Raw genomic sequence first — 26975 nt, 5'->3', positions numbered from 1 at the left:
CCACGTTTTTTTTCCTTTCTTTTTTCGTTTTTTTCCTGAAACGTTTCGTTTAAAACACGAACTAAATTTTCTGACAATGTTCATAGTGACTTATAAACTTTGTATGAGTGAATGTGTGGGGGAGGGAATAACCAAATTATTTGTCCACTTTTGAAACATCGGATTCGGGCTCAACGTAAGTCAATAAACCCGTCAAAGAGTCCAGTTAAGTATGGTAGAGTCCAATTAAGTGTGGACAACACATCAATAATACGTGTTGAGAATCCCAAAAAAAGATTTTTTTAGATAGTCTTATTTTAGTTATTTAACACAAAAGCCCTTAAAATATGAAAATGATAAAACTAGAAAATTCAACTAAACAAATAGTTTTGATTAAAAAAAGAAAATTAACGAGGGGTGTATGTTAAAAATAGGATAAGTCATCTCGTGATTTTTGGGGAGGTTCCTTTCCGCCGACTGGACTTCAAAATAATTAAACCAAAATATAAACAAATCAAACAAACCAACAACAAACCCATCTCTCCTCTCATAACACAAACCCATCTCTCTCTCTCCCTCTCTTTCTCTCTCCAAAGAGAAAAGAAAAAAAAAAACACCCCCCCACCCCAATCGATTTCTTCAGATCTCGTTCCTCAGGTACGATTTATCTCCTTATCTTTATAGTAGATCGGATTGGTTAATATTGTTAGGTTAGTTATATTTGATATTATTGACGATGAAATTGAAGTTTTCTTTCAAGTTTTTCTTTGATCTGGTTAGTTTAGATTGTTATGAGGTTTTGATCATGATTTATTTAAATGTTTTGTGTTTTGTTTGTCGGTATCATGATATTATTGTGGTGTTAACCTTTAATTTGGAAAAGTATACATGTGATTATATGTTTAGAGCTATGTTGACTTTTAAAAGGTGGGTTTTGTTGTTTTGAGTGTTAGATTGAAGGTAACATGTTTTTGATGGTGATAATTGTTAATTGTTAAAGCAGAAAAGTTATCGTGTTTAATAAAATATTTTGTTTGGTGAAATAATAGCACTGGAGTAGTCACTGAGGATAGATAAAGGTGTTTCACTTTTCCTTTGGTTGTGTTTTGTACTCATTGTAATCCAAGGATCGCATGTTTGTTTGTTTTCGTTTTCTCTTTCTGTATGATTTGAGATGAGGGGAAATTTGGTATAGGACATCTCTTTTGGACTTTTGATATATGTGAAATTGTAGAAGTCTGTTACCTTTAATCTGTTGGTAGGAGTTTAGGATTAAATCGATATGAAAAGTGATATTCTTTTGGGAAGACAAGCTGTTACCAGAAGAGTTACTGTTTATGCAGTGATAGTTGGTCATAGAGCAAAATTGTATTGCATCAAATCACTTTGTCTTGTAGTATTAGGCAGGTTTTCACGGCATTGTGTTGTCCTTTTTTCTTATTTCAATTAATCGACTCTTTTTATGTAATCCGATGTTTTCAAGTATGTTTGTACTCCTCTGGTGGGATACTGGGGTTCTTGTTAGACCTACTCAAAATGAAATATGACCATGATTACTGGGATACTTTATCCTTCTAATTTTTTGGACAAGGTTGTTTCTGTTTTTGGTAATCATTGGCCTGCTGCTTTAAGTTATTTGTTTTGTTTGTTGTGATATAGAATATGATAATGATTCGAAATTTTATTTTTGACAATCTTGTGAATTGCCAAAGCTTCATGTTCTAGTTGATGGACGTTTGGCTTCGAACAAAAATAATCAGTTTTAATGTTCTGTATATTTCAAAGTCTTGGTAACCTCTGTGGGCCTCCCTGATTAGATGATATGCATGTCTATTTGAAGGTTGTGATCTGGAGAAGCATTTGTCACACTTATTTGATGGATGATGACCGTTCCAATGGATAACTTGGCTGCTCCTCCATCAAGGGAGCTTGTTCAACGTCTTTACAAGAAGGTACATTTGTTTATTTTGTATGTGTTGAGTGGAATGAATGTGTTTCTTCTTTGAAGTTTGAATAGTTTCACATGGCAATCCTAGATGCTGCAATTTGTTCTGAAATTAATTTATCCAATTAGGGCTTGACTTGATAGTTGATACTAATAAGTTTCAGTAAAGAAATAAGATCTCTAGTATGTTATATGTACTTGTTGCTTTTGTTTTATTGTTTATTGGTGTGGATCTTAGTTGAGGATGAACTTATTATTATTATTATTATTATTATTTTGTGTATGAAATTGTTACTGGTACTCATTGTCATTGATCCTTTTGTACAGAATATTGAGTTGGAGAACAAGCGTCGTAAGTCTGCCCAAGCAAGAATCCCCTCGGACCCCAATGCATGGCAACAGATGCGTGAGAATTATGAAGCCATAATCCTCGAGGATCATGCTTTTTCTGAACAACATGAAATAGAGTATGCTCTGTGGCAGTTGCATTATAGGAGAATTGAGGAGTTGAGGGCTCATTTCAGTGCTGCTTTAGCGTCTTCTGGATCTGCCACACCAGGGGGTAAAGGTCCTGCCAGACCTGATCGAGTTAAGAAAATCCGTTCTCAGTTTAAAACTTTTCTTTCAGAAGCTACTGGATTTTATCACGACCTAATACTGAAAAATCCGATCAAAGTATGGGTTGCCTCTTGGTCATTTCTCAGGACCCGAGAATGTGAATGTCCCAGATAAGGATGGAAATAAACATTCTGAGGTGAAGAAGGGGTTGATGTCATGTCACCGCTGTCTGATTTATTTGGGAGACCTTGCACGCTACAAAGGTCTATATGGGGAGGGTGACTCCAAAACTCGTGAATATGCAGCCGCTTCAAGTTACTACATGCAGGCTGCTTCGCTTTGGCCTGCAAGTGGCAACCCTCATCATCAGGTTAACATTTTTATCTGTCCACTTATTGAACTGTCATTCGTACAAGTATGTTTAGTTTTTATCACAGCTAACTTTTTTGCTCTCTCAGCTGGCAATATTGGCTTCCTATTCAGGAGATGACCTGGGATCAATTTATCGTTACTTCCGAAGTTTGGCTGTGAATAGTCCTTTTACAACGGCAAGAGACAATCTAATTATTGCATTTGAGAAGGTACAATTGTTTGATGTACATTTTTTTATCATAAAAAATGAAAAATAGTTCCATGTCATGTACTCTTGCAACAACTATATTAGTCTTCCTTCAATTTTTTTCTCAATATGCATTTTACTGTTTTAGTAACGTTGATATCAGTTGAGGTAGTTGTTATCCAATACAGTGCAAGAAATATCTCATCTCTACTATGACATGCCCTACGATTAATTTTACTTTTACCAAGCTAGCTGCGATTTTGTAAACAACTTGAAGGTTTCTTGTTTCGAGTGAGTTTACTGAGTACGCTCTCGGAGTGAGACTCTGATTGTGAGAAGTTAGATTCGGTAGTGCTAGGTACTGACATCTGTCATAAGGTGGTAATAATTTTATGGATTTTAAACATGATGGGTAGTTTCATCTCCTATTTTTTTGGCATTTAGAAGCGTTGCCAGTTTGTGCATAATCATTTATCAGGGATGTAAGGTTTGTAGTTAGTTCAAGATGCAGGGAGGTGCATAGCTTCATGTTATATTTTAGTTGCTATTAATGGAAAGCGTCTTATCTGATTAGAAAACAGACTCCCAGTGGGTTGATAGATTACGCCACTATCCCACATGAAATCGATGCTTTGCTTATTGCATGTTTTTAGTCATGAAATTGAGTGTGATTATACGTATCTGTGCTTTACAGAATCGGCAGAGTTACTCACAGTTGCCTGGGGATTCCAAAGTGTCTTCCGTCAAGACGGTGCCTCCACGAAAGACTGTAAAAGGAAGAGGGAAAGGAGAGACGGTCCATCCTCCAGAAGATAATAAAGTTGAAGTCACTTCTATCAAAGAAAGGACACTTAATACACCTGAGATTTTGAAAGCTTTTTGCGTTCGATTTGTTCGACTAAATGGCGTTCTTTTCACACGCACAAGGTACATCATCTTCGTATTACATTATGTTTTGTTACTCACACTTACAGACTCAAACTTATAACAAAACTTTTTTTGTACTGTTTTCTCCAGTCTCGAAACGTTTGAAGAGATCTTTTCATTGGTTAGCAGAGATTTGCGCGAGCTTCTGTTCTCAGGACCGGAAGAGGAGTTGAACTTTGGCACAGGTGCTGCTGAGAATGGACTTGTCATAGTCAGGCTCATCGCAATTCTCATATTCACTGTTCATAATGTGAACAGGGAAACCGAGGGACAGTCGTATGCTGAGATCTTACAGCGTTCAGTTTTGGTTCAGAATGCATTTAGTGCTGCTTTTGAGTTTATGGGGCACATACTTAAGAGATCTATAGAGTTGAATGATCCTTCATCAAGCTATCTCTTACCTGGCATTCTGGTTTTCATTGAGTGGTTAGCTTGTCGTCCAGATATTGCAGTTGGCAGTGATGTGCACGAGAAACAGGCTACTGCTAGGGTTTTTTTTTGGAATCAATGTACACTCTTTCTGAACAAGCTCATGTCAAGCAGGTTTGTGCCTGTTGCGGAGGATGAGGATGAGACCTGTTTCTTTAATATGAGCCGGTACGATGAAGGCGAAACAGACAACCGGCTCGCGTTGTGGGAGGATTTTGAATTGAGAGGTTTCTTACCGCTTCTTCCTGCTCAGCTGATTTTGGATTTTTCAAGAAAGCAACACACTGGTGGTGATGGTGGAAGCAAGGAGAAGATGGCCCGTGTCCAAAGGATATTAGCTGCAGGAAGGGCGCTGACGAATGTTGTTAAGATTGATGAGAAAAATATATACTTTGATCAGAAGCTGAAGAAATTCGTAATTGGGGTGGAACCTGAAAGTGCGGATGATTTCTTGGTTACTAGTTCATCTGAGATGGGTATATCAGATGGTATATCTCAAGATCATCCAGTAGAGATGAGGAACAGTGCACTTGTGCCTCCCAGTGTTATGTCATATATGGAGGGAGAAGAAGATGATGAAGAGATTGTCTTTAAACCAACAATTGCTGAGAAGATTGATACTGTTCCTGCCCCAAAGTCGACCACCTACAAGGTTATTGAGCCTGGTGAGAATCGCCCTAAAGCTGAATGGGTAAGTTACACTGGATCTGTTTCAGCTCCTATCAACAATGTTAGCCTGCAAAACACTTTGGATGCCATTAAGCAGCCACTTTCGATCTTTTGGTTTGCCGCTCAAAATCAGCTACCAATTACTTCAGCTGCCTCAAACTGGTATGTGGACCAACAAGCTCATCTAGTTAATGGAGTTAATAATTTGAGCATTGCGGGAAATGGGTTTGTCACAAGCTCCGAGTTAAAGGATGGATTTGGGTCTTCTCAGCCACCTGCACATTCACTTCCTTTTCCAAAGCCTGTTAATCTCCCTGTGAACAGTATATTTTCTGATCAAATCATAGCCCCTGAAGCTATGATACCATCCAAGTTTGACTCAGTTATGTCTTCAGGTGGTAACACCGATAGTATGACTTTGAACACATCTGCTGCCCTGCAAGCAAGTTTGAGAAAGAACCCTGTGAGCAGGCCTGTTAGGCACCTTGGTCCTCCGCCTGGGTTCAGCAATGTTCCTCCAAAGCAATTGGACGAATTCATAAATGGATCTAATTTTAGGGATGAGAATCAACTAGTTGATGATTACAGCTGGCTTGATGGATATAATTTGTCGTCAACCATGGGCATGGCCCCAAACAATTCTATCAATCACCCGGCACTAATGTATCCACATGTCATGAATGGCAAGAGTAACACAACTGGTACTATCAACTTTCCTTTTCCTGGGAAACAAGTTCCGACTATGGCGGTCCAAGATGAAAACCAGAAAAACTGGCAAGATTACCAGCTTCTCGAGCAGTTGAAAATATACCAGGAGCAACAGCAGCAGCAGCTCCAGCAAGCAAATCAGCAGTCTGCTCTACTGCCGGAGCAGTATCAGGGACAGTCCCTGTGGTCAGGCCGTTTCTTCGTGTGAGATCCACTACTGCAGGGCATAGATGGGTAAGTATGCATGTCGTTTTGATCTGATTAGCCATTCTCTTCTAATTTTGAGTTTTTCACTGATATAATTTAATGATTTCTTGCAAATTTGCTGAAAATTATTTTTGAACCGTTTGTCATGGTTTTCTGACAGCAGTATGGATGATTCGGTTTTGTTCCACTCTTGTGAGTGTCAAGAATCTGTGTTGGTGATTGTTCTGCAGAGGCACATATCGTGATTGAACTCCTCATTTGAAGCGTTTGTCAATGTTATCATAATTATTTTGGAGCATGAATGGTAATGGAGTTTTGCAGGCACCTGCCTTTGAAACAGGTGAGACTGTTTTCGCTTGAACATACAGCAGTTGTAGATAAGCATTCTGTTGTAAAATTTGGGCATGACAAATGTATTTGAGCCGGTTTTGTATGGTCCTCTCCGACAATTGTTTTTACTTTTATTACAACAACTTTTTTTTGCAACCATTAAGTAGTGCCCTTTGTGCCGTTTGTCTTGACTTTTGGAAGGACAGTTTTTAAACAAGAGTGTTAGCTAATTTCTGTGCTTATTTGTGCAGCTTGGTGCCGAGCATCCAGGCCAAAGGAATAGAAAAGTTGAAGGGGGGTAACGAGTATATCTATGGAAGAGTTAGTAGTGGCTTTTCTTATGTGGATGCTGGTTATTAGAAGGGTGTCAAGTTACTGGACGGGCTTGCCTCCGTAGTTCCTAGAACTTGACTGGATCAGAGTAAACTGCTTGCTATTCTACTAGTCAGAACCTTCCAAGAAGTGGTAGGACTGTTACTGTCACAGCTGAATCCAGCAGAGAGTAGTTCGGAGTGGCTGTGGATATGCTAGATAACCAGTGCATGTTTGCTGCTTAAAGTTTAAAGTGCTTATTGAATGTCACTGGGTTGGCTGGGATATGGTGAAGTCTGATGCCACAGAATGACTATAATAAATATTCCATCAAAATATGTTTAGTTATATAATGTGTACTTCGGTCTACAGCGGATTCTGTTTCTGCCTTCTAGGCAAAACCTGGTGGTTTTGGTTATCCTGGTATGATAACTATATGATGGTGTGGAAGTAATCGTCTTTCTTAAAATTTGGCCTAAAGGCAGACCTCTATTGTCTGTGGTTATATATAATAAATTTGATTATGTTTACATTGGTTTTGCTTTCTCGTATGTTATCTTGTGCAATTGATGTCTTTGCATTTGAAGATATTTGTTGTTGATTGATTGTGATACGTGTCTTATGATTACTGGGGTGACATCTCATGTTAAGTTTGCAGTTATTTTCGTGTGTGGTTAGTCGGGTTCATTTCTTGAGTATGTTAACTTATTTTTTGATAAAGAGTATGTTCTTAACTCCAGCTGTGTTTGTTTGAACATAGAAATTTTTTGGGGGGTTAGCATAGAGTTTTTAAAGAATATGGGAGCAGAGATGTGAGATTACACTGTTTGACTTCACACAAATATAAGCCTCAAAGTAATCTATAACAATGAACATTTCTCAAATATGTTCAGTTCAAATTCTATTTAGGTACGCTGGGAAGAATCCTTTTTTGATGAAACACAAACTGGAAATCCTGAATCACGCGTAATTGTTTGAAAAACTTGCCCAAATTTCAGTCTACGTTTGTACGGTCGTTTTGGTAGTTGTTTGGCCTGGGACAGAAGGATGCCGAGTGAACTTGATATCTGGAGTCAAAAGCCAAGGTGCTGGGTTTTTCATTAAAGGGGACGTCAATATTTGTTACGTTTAAGGAAAAAATTGTTGAGGCGTGCGTGATTCTTAGAGTCAAATTTGTAGTTTTTCGTCCTTTCTGATTTTCTTTTGCCGTCTCAACCAAATGGACATGGAGGATGTGTGACCGTAATATGTTCCATCGATTCTGAAAAGTTGCTTCTAAAAATTAGATGGATAGTTGCAGCATGCAACGACTGTCTGTAAGTCTATTTTATACTGAATACACAGGAAAGCAAAGAGTTTCAAGTTTAGTTTTTCCCGTGCAGTTTTTACTCGTACAAAACGATAGTTTAACTGTTTAATACTTTAGTAGTTTAGCGTTAAACTTGAAAAGCACCAGAGTCGCATTCAATTGTATTTGTACCTGCCTTTTGAATCACGCAATTTCACATTTATATCTTGGATGTTTTCCTGGAGTAATAATGGCGACTAATGACAAGGTAATCAGGTAGTTACTATCATTTAAAAAAAAACTAATTAAAGAGAACGTTAACAAGTTCACACTTCTTCTCCATACCACCGATATTGTTGTTGTCGGTTTTATTTTATTCAAAGGCCCAATTAAATTTCCAATATGTGAACGTGATTGCAATCCAAAGGCTACATTTGTCAAATTAACAACAAAAACTTTGAGCTGTGGCCAGTTATAGGCGACGAGTGTGGTCAGCTATCAGGTGTGGACATGGTTTTGAATTTTGATCAATTTGATCTCTTTATTAGCACAAGGCAGAGGTCAAAAACAATGTCACGGGTTCCACTCAAGCCGCAGTGAATACAAACACCCCAACCAATCCTTGTTTTTATCAAGAAACGCATAAACGCATCTCTCTACCTCTACCTATATCCTTCTTTCTGTCTGTCTCCCTCTCCCTATGCAAGAAAAATGGTTATCAAGATATCTTTAATGGCTACCCTACACCTTCTTCTTGTTCATTTTCTTCTATGTAGTCCAAGCCATGCAGCAAGTCCTATTAAAACAGTGGTAGTCCTAGTAATGGAAAATCGTTCATTTGACCACATGCTTGGTTGGATGAAAAAACTCAATCCCAACATAAATGGTGTCGATGGTACTGAATTCAATCCACTTTCCACTACTGATCACACATCTCCACATATTTTCTTCAAAGACCAATCACACTATGTAGACCCAGATCCTGGTCATTCATTTCAAGCTATTCGTGAACAAATCTTTGGTTCCAATACTACTTCTGCCTCTCCTCCACCCATGAATGGTTTTGCACAACAGGCTTACTCAATGGGTAATTCAACAAACATGTCCCAAAGTGTCATGAACGGGTTTGACCCCGATATGGTGGCTGTATACAAGACTCTTGTACAAGAATTCGCGGTTTTTGATCGTTGGTTTGCTTCAGTCCCTTCTTCTACACAGCCTAATAGACTCTACGTGCATTCGGGTACTTCCCATGGCGCAACTAGTAACATTCCTTCACTACTCATCAAAGGGTATCCTCAAAAGACTATATTTGATCAAATCGACGAGGCTGGCCTTTCATTTGGTATCTATTACCAAAACATACCAGCAACTCTATTTTACCAAAGTTTGCGAAAAATTAAGTACTTAACAAAATTCCATCCATATGGTCTCGCTTTTAAGAGCGATGCCAAGGCGGCCAAATTACCAAATTATGTAGTGGTGGAGCAAAGATATATGGACTCGAAACTGACACCGGCGAACGATGATCATCCCTCGCATGATGTGTATCAAGGCCAGATGTTTGTGAAGGAAGTTTATGAGACATTGAGAGCTAGTCCTCAATGGAATGAAACGTTGCTTATTATTACCTACGATGAACATGGCGGGTTTTATGATCATGTTGCAACGCCAGTGAGTGGCGTTCCTAGCCCGGATGGTATTGTTGGACCTGAACCATTTTTGTTTAGGTTTGATCGGTTGGGTGTTAGGGTGCCTACTATTATGGTCTCACCTTGGATCGACAAGGGTACTGGTACGTGAATTTTTTTCTTCCAATAATCGAATTAGGTGTCATATCACACATTCACACACCTTTCCATATCATAGATGTGGAAAGACCAATAATTGAGAAAATTCCATTTTTCATATTCGTCGCATGCAACCCAGTTGGCTAGGTGTGGGTGCCTAGCCTCTAGTGGCTGGTCTAGTGCCAAGGGTTTTTAGCCCCCACACAATGTTGCGAGCTAAAGACCACGTACATTGCCTTTCTCAAAGGCCACAACTGGCTAATATAGCCTCAGGCCAGATTATAACTTATAGAGTTATAGGTCTATAGCCAGATTATAACTACTAAAAATAGGATTAGTGAATTAGAAGCCCATGCTAAAGCATATATGTCTAGCAGTCTAGGGAGATTCTATTGTTGCAACTGCTCCTGTAACAGTAACGGAACTAGGATCTAGCAGTCTAGGGAGATTCTATTGTTGCAACTGCCCCTGTAACAGTAACGGAATTAGGATTCAATTTATGGAGGGTGCAAGAGTATACGCATCTCAGTAATTGAATTAGGAGGTGCGGTAGTGGAGTTTCTGAAAAAAAAAATTGGGGGTGCGAATCTTTAGCACCAATCTTTATAGTCCAACCATTTTTCTGCCGGTTACTCCTTTGGCCTTTACAAGATAAGATAAGATACTGGTTAGTGGTTGATTAGCACGTACTGTCCAAATTAAATTCATTTTTAATACTATGGTTAGTTTCAAATACAAATACAAGATAAGAAGGATACTGGTGCCGTCAACATGTCCACACAATATTTTCCGGAAATATTAGGAAGCTAAAGCCAAGGTTTAGCATAATCTAAATTAAAAAGACCCAAATTAACCAAACAGAGTGCTTTTTTGACATTTTGTTAACTAGTCTAGAGGTTGTGTTGGCGAATAGATAAGTTCTTTAGCTTCTAGTGTGGTTAGAGATGTTCATCTAATAAGTTGGTTTATGTGTCCTTCTTTTTCCAATAAATTCCTCTCTTAAATTCTTCATTATTTCAACCATAAGTAACTTCTCGATTTTGAGCAGCTAGATGAACTAAGTTGACAATATTGAGTTTAATCATTATTCATTAGAAGATCTGACAAACTTTCAGTTTTGCGATAAGGGGACTTCAATTTATTGTATTCTGAACATATTACTTATTGGACTAGCAGACTAGTGACCTAAAAGCTCTTTGAGTTTTGCAGTGGTTCATGGGCCAAATGGATCACCTTTCTCTACGTCCGAATTTGAGCACTCATCCATTCCAGCAACAGTAAGGAAAGTGTTTAACCTCTCCTCTCCATCCCTCACAAAAAGAGACCAATGGGCGGAACCTTTGAGGGCATTGTCCTCACAAGGGCCCAACCAAGAACTGATTGCCCAGGTTAGTCTCTTTTCTTGTATCAATTGGCTATGTACAAGTTCTTTTGTTAATCTGATTTCGACATTAACTTCGAATCTTTGATATGTTTATGAACTGAAATACTACATGCAGCTCAACTTCCAATTCCAGTGAGGATCAGACAGAGTGAAGCTAATGAAAATGCAAATTTAAGTGAGTTCCAACAAGAGTTAATGCAGCTTGCAGCAGTATTAAAAGGTCATGACGTCTTAACTAGTTACCCAGAAAAGATAGGAAAGCAAATGAGTGTCAAGGATGGGCAACTTTACATGGAAGATGCTTTGAAAGGATTCTTTGAGGCTGGACTTTCCGCTAAAAGAATGGGTGTTGATGGAGAACAAATTGTCAAAATGAGACCATCCCTCACCACCAGATCCTCCATTCCACCCCCTTAAGACTAATAATTAAGGACTTTATTTATACCAAAATGTACGTTGTACTTGTACATAAACGCACTTATGATTCCTCTTTAAAAACGATATGAAGTAGAATCTTATTGAGTAACATACGTAACTTGCAAAGGAAAACAAAACCATGTCGGCCCACCTGCATACACAATTTGTATGGGCCATTGGGCCGTTCAATCTGATTCTCTCTCTTGATTTAAGGTTTTGGTTTTAAACAATGAATGACGGAATTGGATTACAAAGTCCAAGGGGATCAGGAACGAGTTGGAAACTAAAGGATTTGAAGGTGATCATGGGACTGGGGCTGTTAAGAAGGCTAATAAGGAAATTCTTGAGCATGATAGGAAAAGAGAGATTGAGCTTAAGCTTGTTATATTGGAAGATAAGTTGATTGAACAAGAGTATACTGAAGATGAGATTGCTGAGAAGCTTGAAGAATTGAGGAAGTCTCTAGAAGCTGCTGATGCTATTGATCGTGGTGGAGCTAGCATACTTATGGATAACAAGTAATTATGTCTATCCTGGTTATGTTTCGTATTGATTCTGTGTGTTCTTTGCGTTGGTATTGCAACTTTTGCACTTTGGAGTTTTGTTATTTATTTTGGTTAGCCGTTGTTGTTTTTTGGAGAGTAATATAGAGCTCCTTGTTGAAATTTGCGGCATTTCCTTAATAACAAAATTCCTACTATGATGAATAGTGAAGATATTATTGAATTAGGAAACGAAGGTTCTCTCACTACCTATAATTAGGTGATTGATTTCCTTCAATCAACACCATTATAAACACACACGATTAAGGTTTATAGGCTAAGAGAGAAATGAAGTTTCTCCATTGAAACCATTTGCGATACGATCATGACTACGGACAAAAGTTTACTATATTTTATAAGATTAATGTAAAGTGATTATGCACATGTGAATAAAAATCATGTTTTATGATTATATAAACTTAAGAAATATTTTATATGTGGTATCAGTCGCCTTGTTGCAATCATGTGTTTAGTCTTATAATTGAATCACGTAGTATCGTTATCGTTTCAGCATTATGTTTGTTAATTTTTAATGAATGCATTTTCCGTTACCAAAATATTTTGAAGAAATAATATTGTACTGTATGTAAAATAGATTTACACGCATGTATCTGTTTCTCTAAGTTGCATATGCTGTTAGTCTAATAATGGAAACCCTTGGTAAGTTAACAAATTCCAATAAAACCTCATATTAAATCACCAGAATCTGGCGCTAATGACTACCAATAACAACGACAATGTCCTCTACTGATTTACCCAAATGCAGCAAAACATAAAGGTTCGATACATAAGCTTTAAACATGTAATAACAATAACATGAGAAAGACAAGCTTTTGATGTGAAAGAGTAAACCCATCACATGATCACAACATGAAACTCTTTGACAGTTAAACATAATGTTCCTTTACATAGTTGAAATCGATGGAAACAGACATGCATGTAACATGAAACCTATTACATACAGTATAATAAGGTCTCTTCATAGTATGTCAGAAATGGGAAATTCGTTCATTAAAAATAATAAACATAATGCGGAAACGATAACAATACTACATACTACGTGATTCAATCATAAGACTGAACACGTGATTGCAACAAGGCGACTGATACCACATAGAAAATATTTATTAAGTTTATATAATCATATTTACGTTAATCTTATAAAATAAATTTTATTGTTTTCTGAAACCATGATCGTATCACGAATAGTTTCAATGGGGAAACAATATCTCTATTTAACCTATAAACCTTAATTATGTGTTTTCAAGTGTGTTGATTGACGGAAATCAAACATTTATTTATAGGTAGAGAGAGGACCTTAGTTTCCAAATACAATATAAGATCTCCACTATCTATCAAAGTACGAATTTTATAATTAAGTAAAAACCTCTATTTATTAAAACATTATTATCGGCACTATCCAATTAAACCTATATTCCATATATTTCCTATAGTCTATATGGACCACAATCTGTGGTTTCAATTATTAGGAAATCCTTAAATGTAATAAAATTTACACACATGTATCTATTTCTGTAGATTGCATATGTTGATAGTACGCGTCTTAATATAACAAATCCACTTACTAAAGGGCTATCACCAAAGATATTCAAGCATCATGCTAAATATATGGGTTTTGAGCGTAGCCAGTAAGTTATGATTTTGTGGATCGCTTAGTGCTTATTTATTTGACATAATTTTGAGCTCATTTTAGAATATTCTGAATTTTTCTGTTTTCCATTATCTATGTACATGTATGTAAATGGATGAAAAATAATAGATAGTCTTTTGGTAAGACATTATTGGACCATTATTGACACTTTTTGTTAAAGACCTAGTTGAGAAGATCATTGGTGTTATGATATCTGGAAGGAACCATGTAACTTAATCTGCGTGGAACGACTATGACTCACATTAATGATTCCATTAACTATGGTACTTACGATAACCATTAAATATTAACTCGGCATTATGCAGGCCTTATGTTTTCCACATTAAACCATTAACGATATGGAAACTTCTAAATACAAGGATTTCCTACGAATGGAAACCTTTCCTAGATTATGGTCCAGTGAGAATGAAATATAGGTTTTTTTTTTCGATAATAATATGAAATATAGATATAATTGGATACTAGAGTTTTCGAACTCGTCCTACGAACGGGTACCATTATATTAAATTATTCTAAAAAATATTAACAATTATGCAGAGCTATGAGATATATATGAAAATTATATTAATCACTCATTCAAATTTCTTGCACCACTCTCAATAAAAAGAAAACACCAAACCTTGATAAAACCTATTGACTTCTTTTAGTTATTAGGTTTAATAATTGAAGTTTGATTGAAGTTTTGTTAGAATGCTCAATGTGGCGAAGATGATATTGAAACTACTTGAATAACAAGACACTCTCAATTATAATAAAAGAATTATGATAAACATTATTTAAAATGTAAAACTATACTTGTTGAGACATTATATTCCCCCTACAAATAATACAACTATATTTCGAGGCTAGTTCAATGCATTTGCATTAAGTTTCCGATTTTCTATTAATTATTTATTGAGGTTAGTTTAATGTAGTTATTGCATCTAGTTTCCGATTTCCCATTAATTATTCTTTGAAGTTAATTCAATGCAATTGCATTAAGTTTTCAATTTCCCGTTAATTATTCTTTGAGGTTAATTCAGTGCAGTTGCATCAAGTTTATGATTTCTCGTTAGTTATTCATTAAAGTTAATTTAGTGCGGTTGCATGCATCTAGTTTTCGATATTTCGTTAATTAGTTTTTGAGATTAGTTTATTGCATTTCCATCCAAGTTCTAATTTCTCATTAATTACTCTTTCATATTAGTTCAATACATTTGCATCAAGTTTCTGATTTCCAGTTAATTATTTTTAGAGGTTAGTTCGATGTTCAATGCATTTGCATCTAGTTTCAAATTTCTGGTTATTTATGATTTGAAGTTAGTTCGACCAGTTACATCCGATTTCTGATTTCTAGTTAACTATTCTTTGAAGTTATTTCAATACATTTGTATCAAGTTTCTGATTTCCCGTTAAATATTTCTCAAGATATTGCATCCAATTTATGATTTACCATTATTTAATCTCTAATTTTAGTTTAATATAGTTGCATCCAATTTCTGATTTTCCGTTAATTATTCTTTGAGGTTAGCTCAATGTAGTTGCATCCAATTTTCGATTTCTAGTTAATTGTTCTTTGAGGTTAGTTCAATATCAAGTTTTCGATTTCCTGTTAATTATTTTTTGAGGTTAGTCCAATGTAATTGTATCAAATTTATGATTTTTCGTTAATTATTCAGTGAGATTACTTCAGTGTAGTTGCATCCATTTTTCGATGTTTCATTAATTAGTCTTTGAAATTAGTTCATTGCCGCATACAGTTTCTGACTTCCCGTTAATAACTCTTTGAGGTTAGTTCAATATATATACATCTAGTTTTTTATTATTTATGTTTTGAGGTTAATTCGATGCAATTACATCCGGTTTCTGATTTTTCGTTAACTATTCTTTGAGGTTATTAAAATACATTTGCATCTAGTTTCTGATTTCCTGCCAATTATTCTAAGAGGTTAGTTCAACGCAATTGCATTCGATTTTTTATTTTATATTAATTATTTTTTGAAATTAGTTCAATGCATTTGCATCCAGTTTTTTATTTCTCGTTAATTATTATTTGAAGTTTGTTTGATGTATTTGCATACCGTTTCCAATTTCTCGTTAAATATTTTTCAAGGATTTGCATCCAATTTCTAATTTCTCGTTAGTTATTTTCTGACGTTAGTTTAATGCAGTTACATCCAGTTTCCGATTTTTAGTTAATTACTTTTTGAGTCTGGTTTATTGTATTTACATAAAGTTTTCGATTTCCTACTAATTACTCTTTGAGCTCAGTTCAATGTATTTGAATCCAGTTTTCGATTTCCTTTTAATTATCCAATGCGGTGTGTAATATCAACTTCAAACAGGACATAAAAATAAATTATGTTTGATTTACTATGTGGGACCATAAAAAATTATCCAGTTTTCGATTTCTTGTTAATTATTCTTTAAATTATACATGACTCACTATATGGGATCTTCAAAGATTATCTACGAACGTGTAATGTTATATTAATTATTCTGAAAAATATTTGCAACTATATATACATAACTATTATATATGAATATTATATTAATCAATCATCCAAATTTCTTATAACGTGAAAATCCCACTATCCATTAAAAAAAAAAAAAAAAACTCACTCTTCATAAAACCCTTCAACTTTATTTTGTTGTTTAATAATAGAAGTTTGATTGAAGTTTTGTGAAATTGCCTAATAAGGCGAAGTTCATATTGAAACTACTTGAATAGCAATGTGTTCCCAATCATACGAAAAGAGATAAGATAAACACTATTTTAAATGTAAAACTATACATATTGAGATACTCCCACAACATATAACACAACTATGTTTTGAGGTTAGTTTAATATTTTCTCCAATTGGTGATCAAATTAAGGTCAACACAGATGGGGCTTCTAGAGGGAACCCAAGTCCAGCTAGGTTGGGTGGATCCTTTAGAAATGTTCATGGTGATTTTGTCTTACTCTTGAGCAAGGGTATCGGAATTGCAGACAACTATACAGCCGAGTGCATGGCTATATTGGAGAGTGTGGAGCTTGCCCTTTCAAATGGATGGAGCAATCTCTGGGTGGAATCAGATTCGGCAGCAGCTGTCACAGCTTTTAACTCAAGGTCATCCCTTGGCAACTCCTATGCAGATGGAAAATTTGTACGTCGAAGGTGCAAAGCTTGAAAGTGTCGCACAACTGGAGAGAGGCTAATCTAGCCGCAGACCAGGCGGCAAAATTTGGATCTTTTTAGTTGAGAATGATGCTTTTGTATCAAATGGAAGACCCCCATGGCTATATGAATATAGGAGGTTCCATATGGTTGCAATTTTAGAATATCTTGAGCCTACATCGTATAGCATATAGGTTCTACCACTCCTGTACAGTTCTTTTATTTCGTTTATTTTCTTAATTCAATTTACACTTATCGAGCAAAAAAAAAAAGGTTAGTTTAATGCATTTGCATCCAATTTCTGATTTTCAATTTCGTTATTTATTTTTTTATGTTAGTTCAATGCAGTTGCATATAGTTTCCGATTTCCCGTTATTTATTTTTTGAGGTTAGTTCAATGCGGTTAGTTCAATGCATTTGCATCCAATTTCCAATTTCCTATTAATTGTTCTTCGAGGTCAGTTCAATGCATTTGCATCCAATTTCCGATTTCCCGTTAATTATTCTTTGAGATTATTTTAATGCATTTGCATCCAGTTTTTGATTTCTCATTTATTATTTGATAAGGTTGCATTTGTATTTAATTTCTGATTTCTCGTTAATTATTGTTTAAGGTTAGTTCAATGAATTTGCATCTAGTTTTCGATTTTCCGTTAATTATTTCTTGAGGTTAGTTCAATGCAGTTGCATCTAGTTTATTTTTTGAGATTAGTTCAATGCAGTTGCATCCAATTTCCGATTTTTCATTAATTATTATTTAAAATTAGTTCTACGCATTTGCATATAATGTTCCCAATTTATAGTTAATTTTTCTTTGATGTTAGTTCAATGTAGTTGCATCCAATTTCCGATTTCCCATTAATTTAATCATTGAGGGTTAGTTCAATAGATTTCTAACCAGTTTTTGATTTCCCGACAATTATTTTTTTATATTAATTCGATGTATTTGCATCCAAGTTTTGATTTTTCGTTAATTATTCTTTGAGATTAGTTTAATATAGTTGAATCCATAGTCCGATTTTCCATTAATTACTTTTTAAGATTAGTTTAATGTTTGCATTTGCATCAAGTTTCCGATTTTCCGTTAAATATTATTTGAGGTTAGTTCGATGCATTTGCATCCAGTTTTCGGTTTCCAATTAATTGTTTTTTGAGTTTAGTTTTCATGTAGTATTATATATATTTTAAAATATTTGTCATTATTGGTTTGCCATTATTTTTTTATTTACTTTTTATACATGTGAGCTTACATTAGAATGAATGCAAAATTTTCTATTATATATTTTGTGATATTATTTTTTGTATAATTTAATTTTCCATTGTAATTTGTTTTGGTTTGGTATAAATATCATAATGATTTTGAGTTTGTTGAAGTGTCAAGATAAAATATGTCCCTATAACCCCTCTAGAGACATATTTTATCTTGACATGTAAACAAACTCAAAATCGTTAGGACATTTATAAGTTTTGGATTAAGCTAATTTTTTGTAAATATAATTTCATAACTATTCTAAACATTGTCACAAATAATTAAAAAAATCAAAAATTTCTAAACTTGCCAAATATAGTATCAAAAATGGTGAAAATGAACTGTCTATAATTAGCCAAATTTTGTAAATTGTTAACTACATTTGGCAAATTTAGATTTTTTAGATTTTTTTGATTATTTGTGACAATGTTTAGAATAGTTAGGAGATCATATCTACAAAAAATTAGCATAATCCAAAACTTATAAATATCCCAATGATTTTGAGTTTGTTTAAGTGTCAAGATAAAATATGTCCCTAGAACCCCTCCTCATATATATATATATATATATATATAGGGGATGGATATATTCAGCACTTCATTCACTGTAGCCACATTGTAAACGAATTCAAGCAAAATTGTGGATTTAAAAGTTGAATGAAGTGCTGAATTTTTGTAGATAGGATCTACCCACTATGGAGAACATGCTCACAAAAATTCATCTCATTCAAAGAAGTCTGACCCTAGAACATGCTCACAAAAGTTTTGGACCGTTAGATGAAAAATAAAAAAATGAACACTAATATATTATAAAATTGGAAATTACATTATAGTGTTGAAAAAAAATTTATAAATTCATAAATTTAATTGGAATATGTTGTAATTACTTTGAATATGTCGTAATTACTGTGGTTTTTTAAATCCTTAACGATGACTAAATGTCTAAATCCCAAAGTGGATGATGCATTAAATCTATTCAATTTTATTTGTTTAGGCCCATATAGACATATAGTGCATAGTGCATACAATACAATTTTATTTGTTGTCCGATTAGTTTTGAGTGTACACTATTACTTATTTTATGATTAGTTGACTTTTATTTTTTTTTGTCCCAGTCACATGTTTGGTTAACAAATGTAGAAAGTAAATGTTCATGCAACTTAATTCATTTTTTCCTTCATTATTTCATTGTCTTTTTCTAAAAAGAAACTTTGTTATGTTAAATTTCACCTAAGATTAGTGTGGAAACTATTCTTCGTGGCGTAAGGGTTTTAGGAAAATCGTTTTAAGTGGAAACTATTATTTTTAGCAATTTAGTTTTTTGTCTCCTATTTTTTCATAATTAGTAGTGTTTAGGAAAAGTTGGAAAATCTGTGAAACTCTAGATGGGATTGTTTCTTTTTTTATATCATTTTTTTTTTCATAATTAGTAATAGAGTTTAGAAAAAAAAACTGGAGTCTCTGTGAGTGCTCCAATTTTCTGATTTTTCCATCTTTTTTGTAATTAGTCAAAGAGTTTTACAAATATTGGAGACTCTGTAAAGGCTCCAAAAATAGAGCCAAGATGGTACATCTATAATATATATCTAAAGATTGCTAATAATAATGGTTTAATAAATAGAAATTTTCCTTAATTAAAAAAAAATTCCTACTATGATATATAGTGGAGATATTATTGTATTTGGAAACTAAAGTACTCTCTCTGCCTATAAATATGTTTTTAATTTCTACCAATTAACACCATTGAAAGCACACAATGAAGGTTTATGAGCTATAAGAGAGAGATGTCGTTTTCCCATAAAGCTTTTCGCGATATGATTAAGACTTCAGACAAAGTTATGTTATATTTTTATGAGATTATTGTAAAGTGTTATGCATGTGAATAAAGATCCCGTTTTATGATTATTTTAACTTATGAAATATTGTATAGTAACAACATATTGAAACGCAAGCAACGATTTGATAGTTTAGTTCTTTCTGCTACCTGGCTTTCTCCTCGAGTTATGTTTATGGGTATTATAACACCCCGTGTTTTATTTCGTTTATTTTTCCTAATAATAATAATAATAGATAATAGATAAAACAGATATAGGATATCCAGCAATTACGGATAAAGCCCGTAGGTAAATAGATAAGGGTTGTCTTTGTTTTTCGGTGAGTTTTCTAACGTAGAGTTTTGGGGAAAAACACAGCGAGGGTTTTATACAGAAAAATGGGATTTTTCTGAAATATAAGAAAAGGTTTTGAACGAGGAAGATCGCCGCTTCACAAGAATAAATGACTTCGGTCTTTCGAAGTTTTTCATTGTTCGGGTTTATAAAAGGTGAGTAGTCTGAAGTTTTTGTTATATTTGTTTATGCTATTCATACCAGTAATACAGTTTTCCAAATTTGAGATAGTGTAAACCCCATTAATGGTGTTGACTACAGTATGTAAAACTCTGATAAAGTTAAAAAGTTAAACCGTCGGCCTTGACATCTTGACATCGGGTTGCTAATGGTGTCGCCATCGTAAAACCAAACCGGCCCCATATATTGTTGGTTGTGTTTGAATGATGAATTTTGTTTAATTGTGTGGTGATGTTAACTCGTTGCGGGTTACATTGAATTGTATGGATTGTGGATTTGTTGATTTGATGATTGGGTGGGTCATTGGAGCTAAAGGGCTTAATGGCGCCGAGAAATCACTTCAAGAGCTTAGATTATTTAAAAGTGGGGTTTTGGTTATGTAATTGGAATGGATTGTTAGTGATGGGGTAGTGTAGTGAGTGTGTGAGGTCGCTGTTAAGGGGTGGTGTTGAGGCTTGAATGTCAAAGAATGGCGCCAAAACGCATTTTTTTGAAGAGTGATGGAATTTCAATTGGGGCGACATCGGCATGTAGGGTTTTTCGAGGAGTCAAACCGATATGATGGAATTGGAGGAGGAAGAGAAATACGGTGGTGGCTGGCGGTGGAGAGGAGCTGCTGGAGAGAAGTTAGTGAAGAAGATGACACTGTTCCTTAGTAGGGCTTGGGCCGAGATTGGGCCGAGATCTATTTTTGTTTTGGGCCTTAGTTTGTTTAGTTGGCAATTTGAGACATTAGTTTTATTTTAAATAAATCTATTAGTTTGGGTTGGGCCAGTTCTATTTTGTTCTTGGGTTAGACCACATTGGCTTGGTCTAAAACCAATTAGACTTTCTGGCTTTGACTTTAGGCTTTGGGGTTAGAGGAGTTTGGGGGTTGATCATTGCTGACCCTTTGTGTCGACTTTGACTTTGACCGTGGTTGACTTTGACCCGTGGTTGATTTTGACCGAGTTGATTTTTGACGGTTGACCCAAGTTGACTTTTAACCTGGATTATGATTTGGGCTATTAAGATAGGTCTGTGGCTATTAGCTTGCTTGGCTTTCATTTAAGACCTTTATATATACGTGTGTATGTGTATTAACTACTATGTGATATTTAGCTTTTATGATATGCAACGATATGACACTTAGACATCCCTATAATTAATAACGTAAAACTAATAATACATTAATCAAGATACTCTTTCGCTCTCTAAAATAATATATGTAATAAATTTCAATAATGCGTAAAACCAATTTTACCACCTCTTTAGAACTCTCCACTTCAAGTTTTGAAATTGAGTTTTTACGATTGTTGATGTCATATGTTAGGTGAGCATTTATTGAATGTCGTGCCAAATGCCCGTAATATTGCGTTATATAGGGGTATTCATTGAATGTGCCATGAATGACCCGTATTCATTGAATGTGTCATGAATGACCGTGATTGTTTGAAACTCTTGCAGGAAGGAACTAAGGTATTCGCTCTCAAGGGGTTAGTGGTATTGATTTGATTATGTGAGTGTGTTTGAGCTTACTTTTGAATACCTAATATAATATCTACATATGTTATATAGAAGTTCTAACTTTCGGCAGAGGATAGACTTAATAACATTTTTCAGGTAAAGGGCGGTCCTACCTTTTTATACAAAGAATGGATATCGGTAAGTTTTAATTCAATGATTTAGATATTAAACGAAAGTATTAGAATGAAGTTAATATAATGGAAGTTTTGTTTGGAAAGAAACTATGCCTGGGTTGAAATGACGGAACTACCTATCTTCCAAGTCGGAGAATGATTAAGTTATGGAAAAATATAACGTGATTGTTTGGATAATTAAAGTATGATAATGTTTATATGTGGTTAGTTTATTCATACCAAAGAAATTCCATTTTATTTCAACCCATGTTTGCTTTGTTTTGGCAACGGAGTGTGTTCTTGGGAACATAGGTGGAAGCGCAAAGCGGAACCGCCGGGCGCGTTTGATTTGGGATTCTTGCCCTGAGCAACCGTTAGTTTTCTTTTAGTCCGATTCTTATTGGAAGGATGTAATAACATAGTTTTCTTTTCATATGACATGAGAATACGATGTTGAGGACCTGTTATTCTTAGAATGTTATATTGATGATTTTTTTATGGAAGATAGACTTGCATAAAGTAATAAAGAGAATGTTTGGAGATTATTTTTGTTGTTAAGATTCTTTATGATGTGGGTTTTAGGTTTTGACATGTGTTGTATCCACCCCGTCATAGCCTGAGTTTTTAGACAATTGAACCAAGTGATGTTTGAGATATTTATATTTCAAATATTCATTTTTTTTAATTGTTTAGAAATTCGAGCTGTGACAAGTCTTCAGGATACTTGGTACATTACAAGTTCGCTAGTGTCGCAAGCTTTACAATTGATATAATCTGTTATCAGCAGGGACGGAACCAGTGTATGAGGAGGATAATCACTTGAATACCCTCAAGTTTGCCAAAAACAAAAGTAGTAGTGTTATTAGTATTTAACTTCATATTACTAGCTAGAAGCCTGTATGTAGTGTCTATGCAAGGAGAACAGAAACGTAAGGAGTAGTCACCATAGCAGATTTAGCAAAGTATATACTAGTTTAGTCTAAAAATAAGCAGGAAAAGTCGAAAGAGTTAGTTTAAGTAATCACATGTTTACTACAAAACCGTAAAACAAAAAAGAAAATTCAGTCTTGTTTCTGGTTCTATGGGCTATGGCTACATATGATTCCAAACTCACACATTAATCAATGGAAGCTTAGTTCGACAAACAGGACATGATATGCCAGATCCCAGAGGACTTCACCCACTTAGATATACATTCTCTTCTCTGTGAAACATGTGTTGGCATTGTGAGAACATCCAAACAAATTCTGCATTCAGATGTCGGGTCAGGGTGTATTTTTTTTTTTTTTTTTAACACTAAAGAATTTTTTTGGTTGTTGAAGTTCTGACTTGAATACCCTATCCGAAACTCCTGGGTTTGTCCCTGGTTATCGGTATTTTCTTTTCCAGTTATGGTTGTGTTTGATTGCAAGGGGATTTGTCTTCTTCACCACTTTATTTTAGTAGTCAAAATATTATGAAAAATTTGTAACGGTGGCTGAGATTTCACTCAAATGATGTTCCTTGTGTTAGTTTTTTTTTGTTTTTACTTTTTTCATATATATGCTTATCCACAAAAAAATTAATTTGTTCAAATTACTTGGGTTGCGTTTTCAGGGTTTCAGATACACGAACTCATCAAATTGCTGCTAGAAAGGAGAAACAGATGGAGACTTTGGGCGCAGCACTTGGGATAGCTAGACCTTCTTTGACAGCCCAAAATTCTGCCAAATCATCCGAGGCAGTTGCTTTGCACTCGGACAGCCCTGCAAAGGAGTTGACAATTATGATCTCCGTCAACATTCGTTTAAAGTCACCTAAATGGTGGTGGTTTCCAACATTGTATGAATTATATCTATTTTTCTTAGTGGCATGCAAATTTGGTGTTTGTGTTGTTTGAAACTTCTGTGGCGAGTACCATTTGACAGATAACATTGAGATGAAAATAGTTTTGAATACCATTGTGGCATGGTAGGGTTGTGTTAAGTGTTAACTACTGAGGAATATGATTGAATTTTGATGAAGGAAACATCCCTTTGTATATAAGAAGAAGCTAATTCGTAGCAATGCATTCTGATTTCGCAACGCTGTTGTGGGCTTCTGGCTCTGTTTTGAAGTAAAAGCATATTCTCTCTCTCTCATAGTCACATCTATCCCTTCTGTGATTCCCAAAACTGCTGGGATCATGGAGGCATGTTTGGGTGTTCAGAGGACCACAAGTCTTATATATGGCTGTGATACTTTTCCATGGAAACTTGAGCTGGTATGGAGTACTTATGAAAATTGAACTAAAAGTCTAAGACAGGGAGTGTTGTAGCCTGGGTGTTCCCCCGCCATTGAAGAAAAAATAGAATGATGACGAACAAAATGGGTGCATAAACTCTATGAAGAGAGCAAACAATCACATTCATCATGACCATGACTCTTAGTCTCTTTAATAACAACCACATTCATCATGACTGATGGCTCTTACAAATCTTCAACATCACCTCAAAAATGGCATAAAGAGTCACATGAGCAAAACCAGTGATAAGTGGTCCACTTCCACTTCTATCACCTCCAACAAAAGTCTGAAAAGAATCACAATAAAACAAAGAAAGGTCATAGAAATACTGACTTGATAGAACCCGTGAATGTAAGTAACGCCATAACATCTTCAATAAATCCATATTTTCACTCCTTTTGCTCTAAAGCATACAAACCACCGAAAGCATCCAAAGTTGTCTACCTTTACTACAGACAACCAATTAGAGATAGAGATAAATAAATAAAAACAACAAAACTACATCATCCCGACAACAGATAATGACTCTTTAGGTGCAACGTTCACGAGCAACGCCAAGCCTTGAATTGGGAACATCGAACATCACTCTATGATTCTGCTGTTGCATATTAGCAATCACATTAAGCACTGAATTCACATTATCTGGTGCTGAAGCCATGGCTAAACATGTAGTACTTCCTGCGGTGCTATGTATCAATATGTTATCTAGTGGCAATGTGACATTCATCCCAGTAAAATGGAACGATATTGTTGGTGCGACAATTGGTACCGTATAACAAGTATCGAAACCACCTAGTGAAGATACAGTAGCACCCTTTAATTCGCCTCCTGAATTCGTCTCGGACTGCAATGTAAGCAGGTGCAACTAGTCTAGTGAACACAGTGCCAGAGTCAAAAATTGTACCCGCACCAGTGGTTGGATTAAAGGCTAATGCAGCTGGTGGAATGTCAACAATTTTACGTCCAACTCTAATTGCAATCAGGTTAGCATAGTAAAGAGAAGGCCTTCTTGGGTTTTTAAGGAGTGGAGTGGTCTTAATTGTCTTGGGCTGGCCAACTGGTCCAAGTCTCAAAGTGCCTGAGAAGTTGGAGGACTTGAAGTTCGGTAAGCAATAAGAGAATGTCGATCTGTATAGGTTCTGGGTTTGTGAGAGAAGAGACAATGCACCTCTACCCAAGCCCAGAAGTCCTTGCGGTGGAAGGGAGGTGCCAGTGACCTGGCTAAGGCAGCCGAAGGAGTAATTTGGAATGGTATCAGCAGCGAGAGTGAAGGTGTCAGTGGAGAGGTTGGCTGCAAATGTTGAAGAGCCGTAAGTCTGGTTAAACGAGCAGGTTGCACCCGCACAGGTAGGATTCCACACCTGAAAATTCAAAGCAGGTACATATTAGCAGAATAAGCCTTTGTAAATTTTAATATGCACTCCATGTAGGTCTGTACACGCCCCTTGGCCATGAGCTAATTAATGACACTCTTTATAATAGGAATGTAGGATTGAAGGAATATGCTAGAAAAATGTAAATGCGTCCAAATTTTAGGATTTTTCAGTTTCATTGATACTGTTGTAAATCTATTTAAAAAGTGGTTGTGCACTTTTACAGAGACAAACACTATCTTGGTAGAAATGAATCAAAATGATAATGAAGTACCTGCTTGCACTGAGCACTTTGGCAACCAAGGGGCCTGTAGGTTGTGGACTTGGCTGAAGCAAAAACAGTAGAAGAGCACCCAACGCATCCAGAGCACGGAATCCATGCCGCGTCATTACTAGTATCCATAGTCATGAGCATTGTTTGAGCTGGGGTGCCAATTTTCGCCCTTACAATATATGTAGCACTCTGAGTAATCTGCCTCGCAGAGGCAATTGGCACAAACGATCTGCCTGCGATGAGGCTTGACAAGTAAAGAAGTCGAGCCTCGTCTTTGGCAGCCATGTCCAGCACGGTCTCTTCCCATGAGAGAGCTTTGGCTGGTCGAAAAGGCGAGCATTGGTCGTAGATGTGCATGACTTTAAGGGTTGAGCCCTGGTCCGATGAGTCACATTTGTGGTCGGACCCTAGGGCTAGTAAGAGGTATGAGAGGAATATGAGAATGGTGAGGAATAGAGAGGATGAAGGCATCCCCATGGCTTGAAGTGAGTGGTTTATGGGTTGTGTGCAAGTGAGGGGTGTATTTATATAGTGAAGAATGTAGTGAGTGCCTTGCTTGCTCAATATCTAAGCCTTCTCTAGATATGATATTTTATTCAAATCACTTTCATTTTTACTTCCAGAGAGAGAGAGTCATTTTCACCTCTAGAGAGAGAGAGACGCGTAAAACATGTTAAAGATTATTTATTGCACCGGAGGGGTTCTACCGTTCTAGGGACATGTTCAAAAAAACACATAAACAAAATAAAAAAATATGATCTCATCACTATTTTAAACATTGTCAGAAAAAATTATTCAAATCCCAAAATGTACTCGACAAATTAATAATTGTAGACCATTCATTTTTACGATTTTTGATGCTATATTTGGCAAGTTTATAAAATTTTGATTATTTTGATTTGTTGTGATAATATAATGTTTAAAATAGTTAAGAGATCATATCTAGAAAAAAAAATAGACTAATCTAAAACTTACAAATGCCCTAATCATTTTG

At 35.5% G+C, this 26975-nt stretch overlaps 3 protein-coding genes and 1 pseudogene across 4 annotated transcripts; 3 read left to right on the top strand and 1 right to left on the bottom strand.

Annotated features, from left to right (window-relative positions):
• The first annotated feature begins 494 nt into the window (after positions 1–494).
• Positions 495–7153, top strand: SMG7 (Telomerase activating protein Est1). Its single transcript, XM_086576204.1, is given in 9 exon segments — positions 495–636; positions 1820–1931; positions 2252–2584; positions 2586–2852; positions 2941–3063; positions 3736–3968; positions 4059–6008; positions 6142–6321; positions 6563–7153. Coding segments are annotated over 6 exon segments (2952 nt in total). The 5' UTR covers positions 495–636; positions 1820–1859; the 3' UTR covers positions 5983–6008; positions 6142–6321; positions 6563–7153.
• Positions 7154–8256: 1103 nt separating this feature from the next.
• Positions 8257–11605, top strand: LOC147484500 (non-specific phospholipase C2-like). Its single transcript, XM_086580341.1, is given in 4 exon segments — positions 8257–9706; positions 10911–11053; positions 11056–11089; positions 11201–11605. Coding segments are annotated over 4 exon segments (1563 nt in total). The 5' UTR covers positions 8257–8622; the 3' UTR covers positions 11503–11605.
• A 134-nt stretch (positions 11606–11739) lies between these two features.
• Positions 11740–25438, top strand: LOC147484499 (uncharacterized; the record flags this gene model as incomplete). Its single annotated transcript, XM_086579759.1, has 2 exons — positions 11740–12020; positions 23668–25438. Coding segments are annotated over 2 exons (564 nt in total), but the record flags the coding sequence as incomplete, so codon positions are not given.
• Positions 24687–26489, bottom strand: LOC147484498 (aspartyl protease AED3-like; annotated as a pseudogene). The gene is made up of 2 exons (XR_015205889.1): positions 25982–26489; positions 24687–25695 (listed from the first exon to the last, which is right to left on the bottom strand). The product of XR_015205889.1 is annotated as an aspartyl protease AED3-like (transcript).
• Positions 26490–26975: the final 486 nt, after the last annotated feature.

The sequence above is a fragment of the Coptis chinensis genome, chromosome 8 (assembly GCF_015680905.1).
Source record: "Coptis chinensis isolate HL-2020 chromosome 8, ASM1568090v1, whole genome shotgun sequence".
NCBI classification, from domain to species: Eukaryota; Viridiplantae; Streptophyta; class Magnoliopsida; order Ranunculales; family Ranunculaceae; genus Coptis; species Coptis chinensis.
The sequence above is the reverse complement of the archived record's forward strand: the minus strand, read 5'-3'. Positions and strand labels throughout refer to the sequence as shown.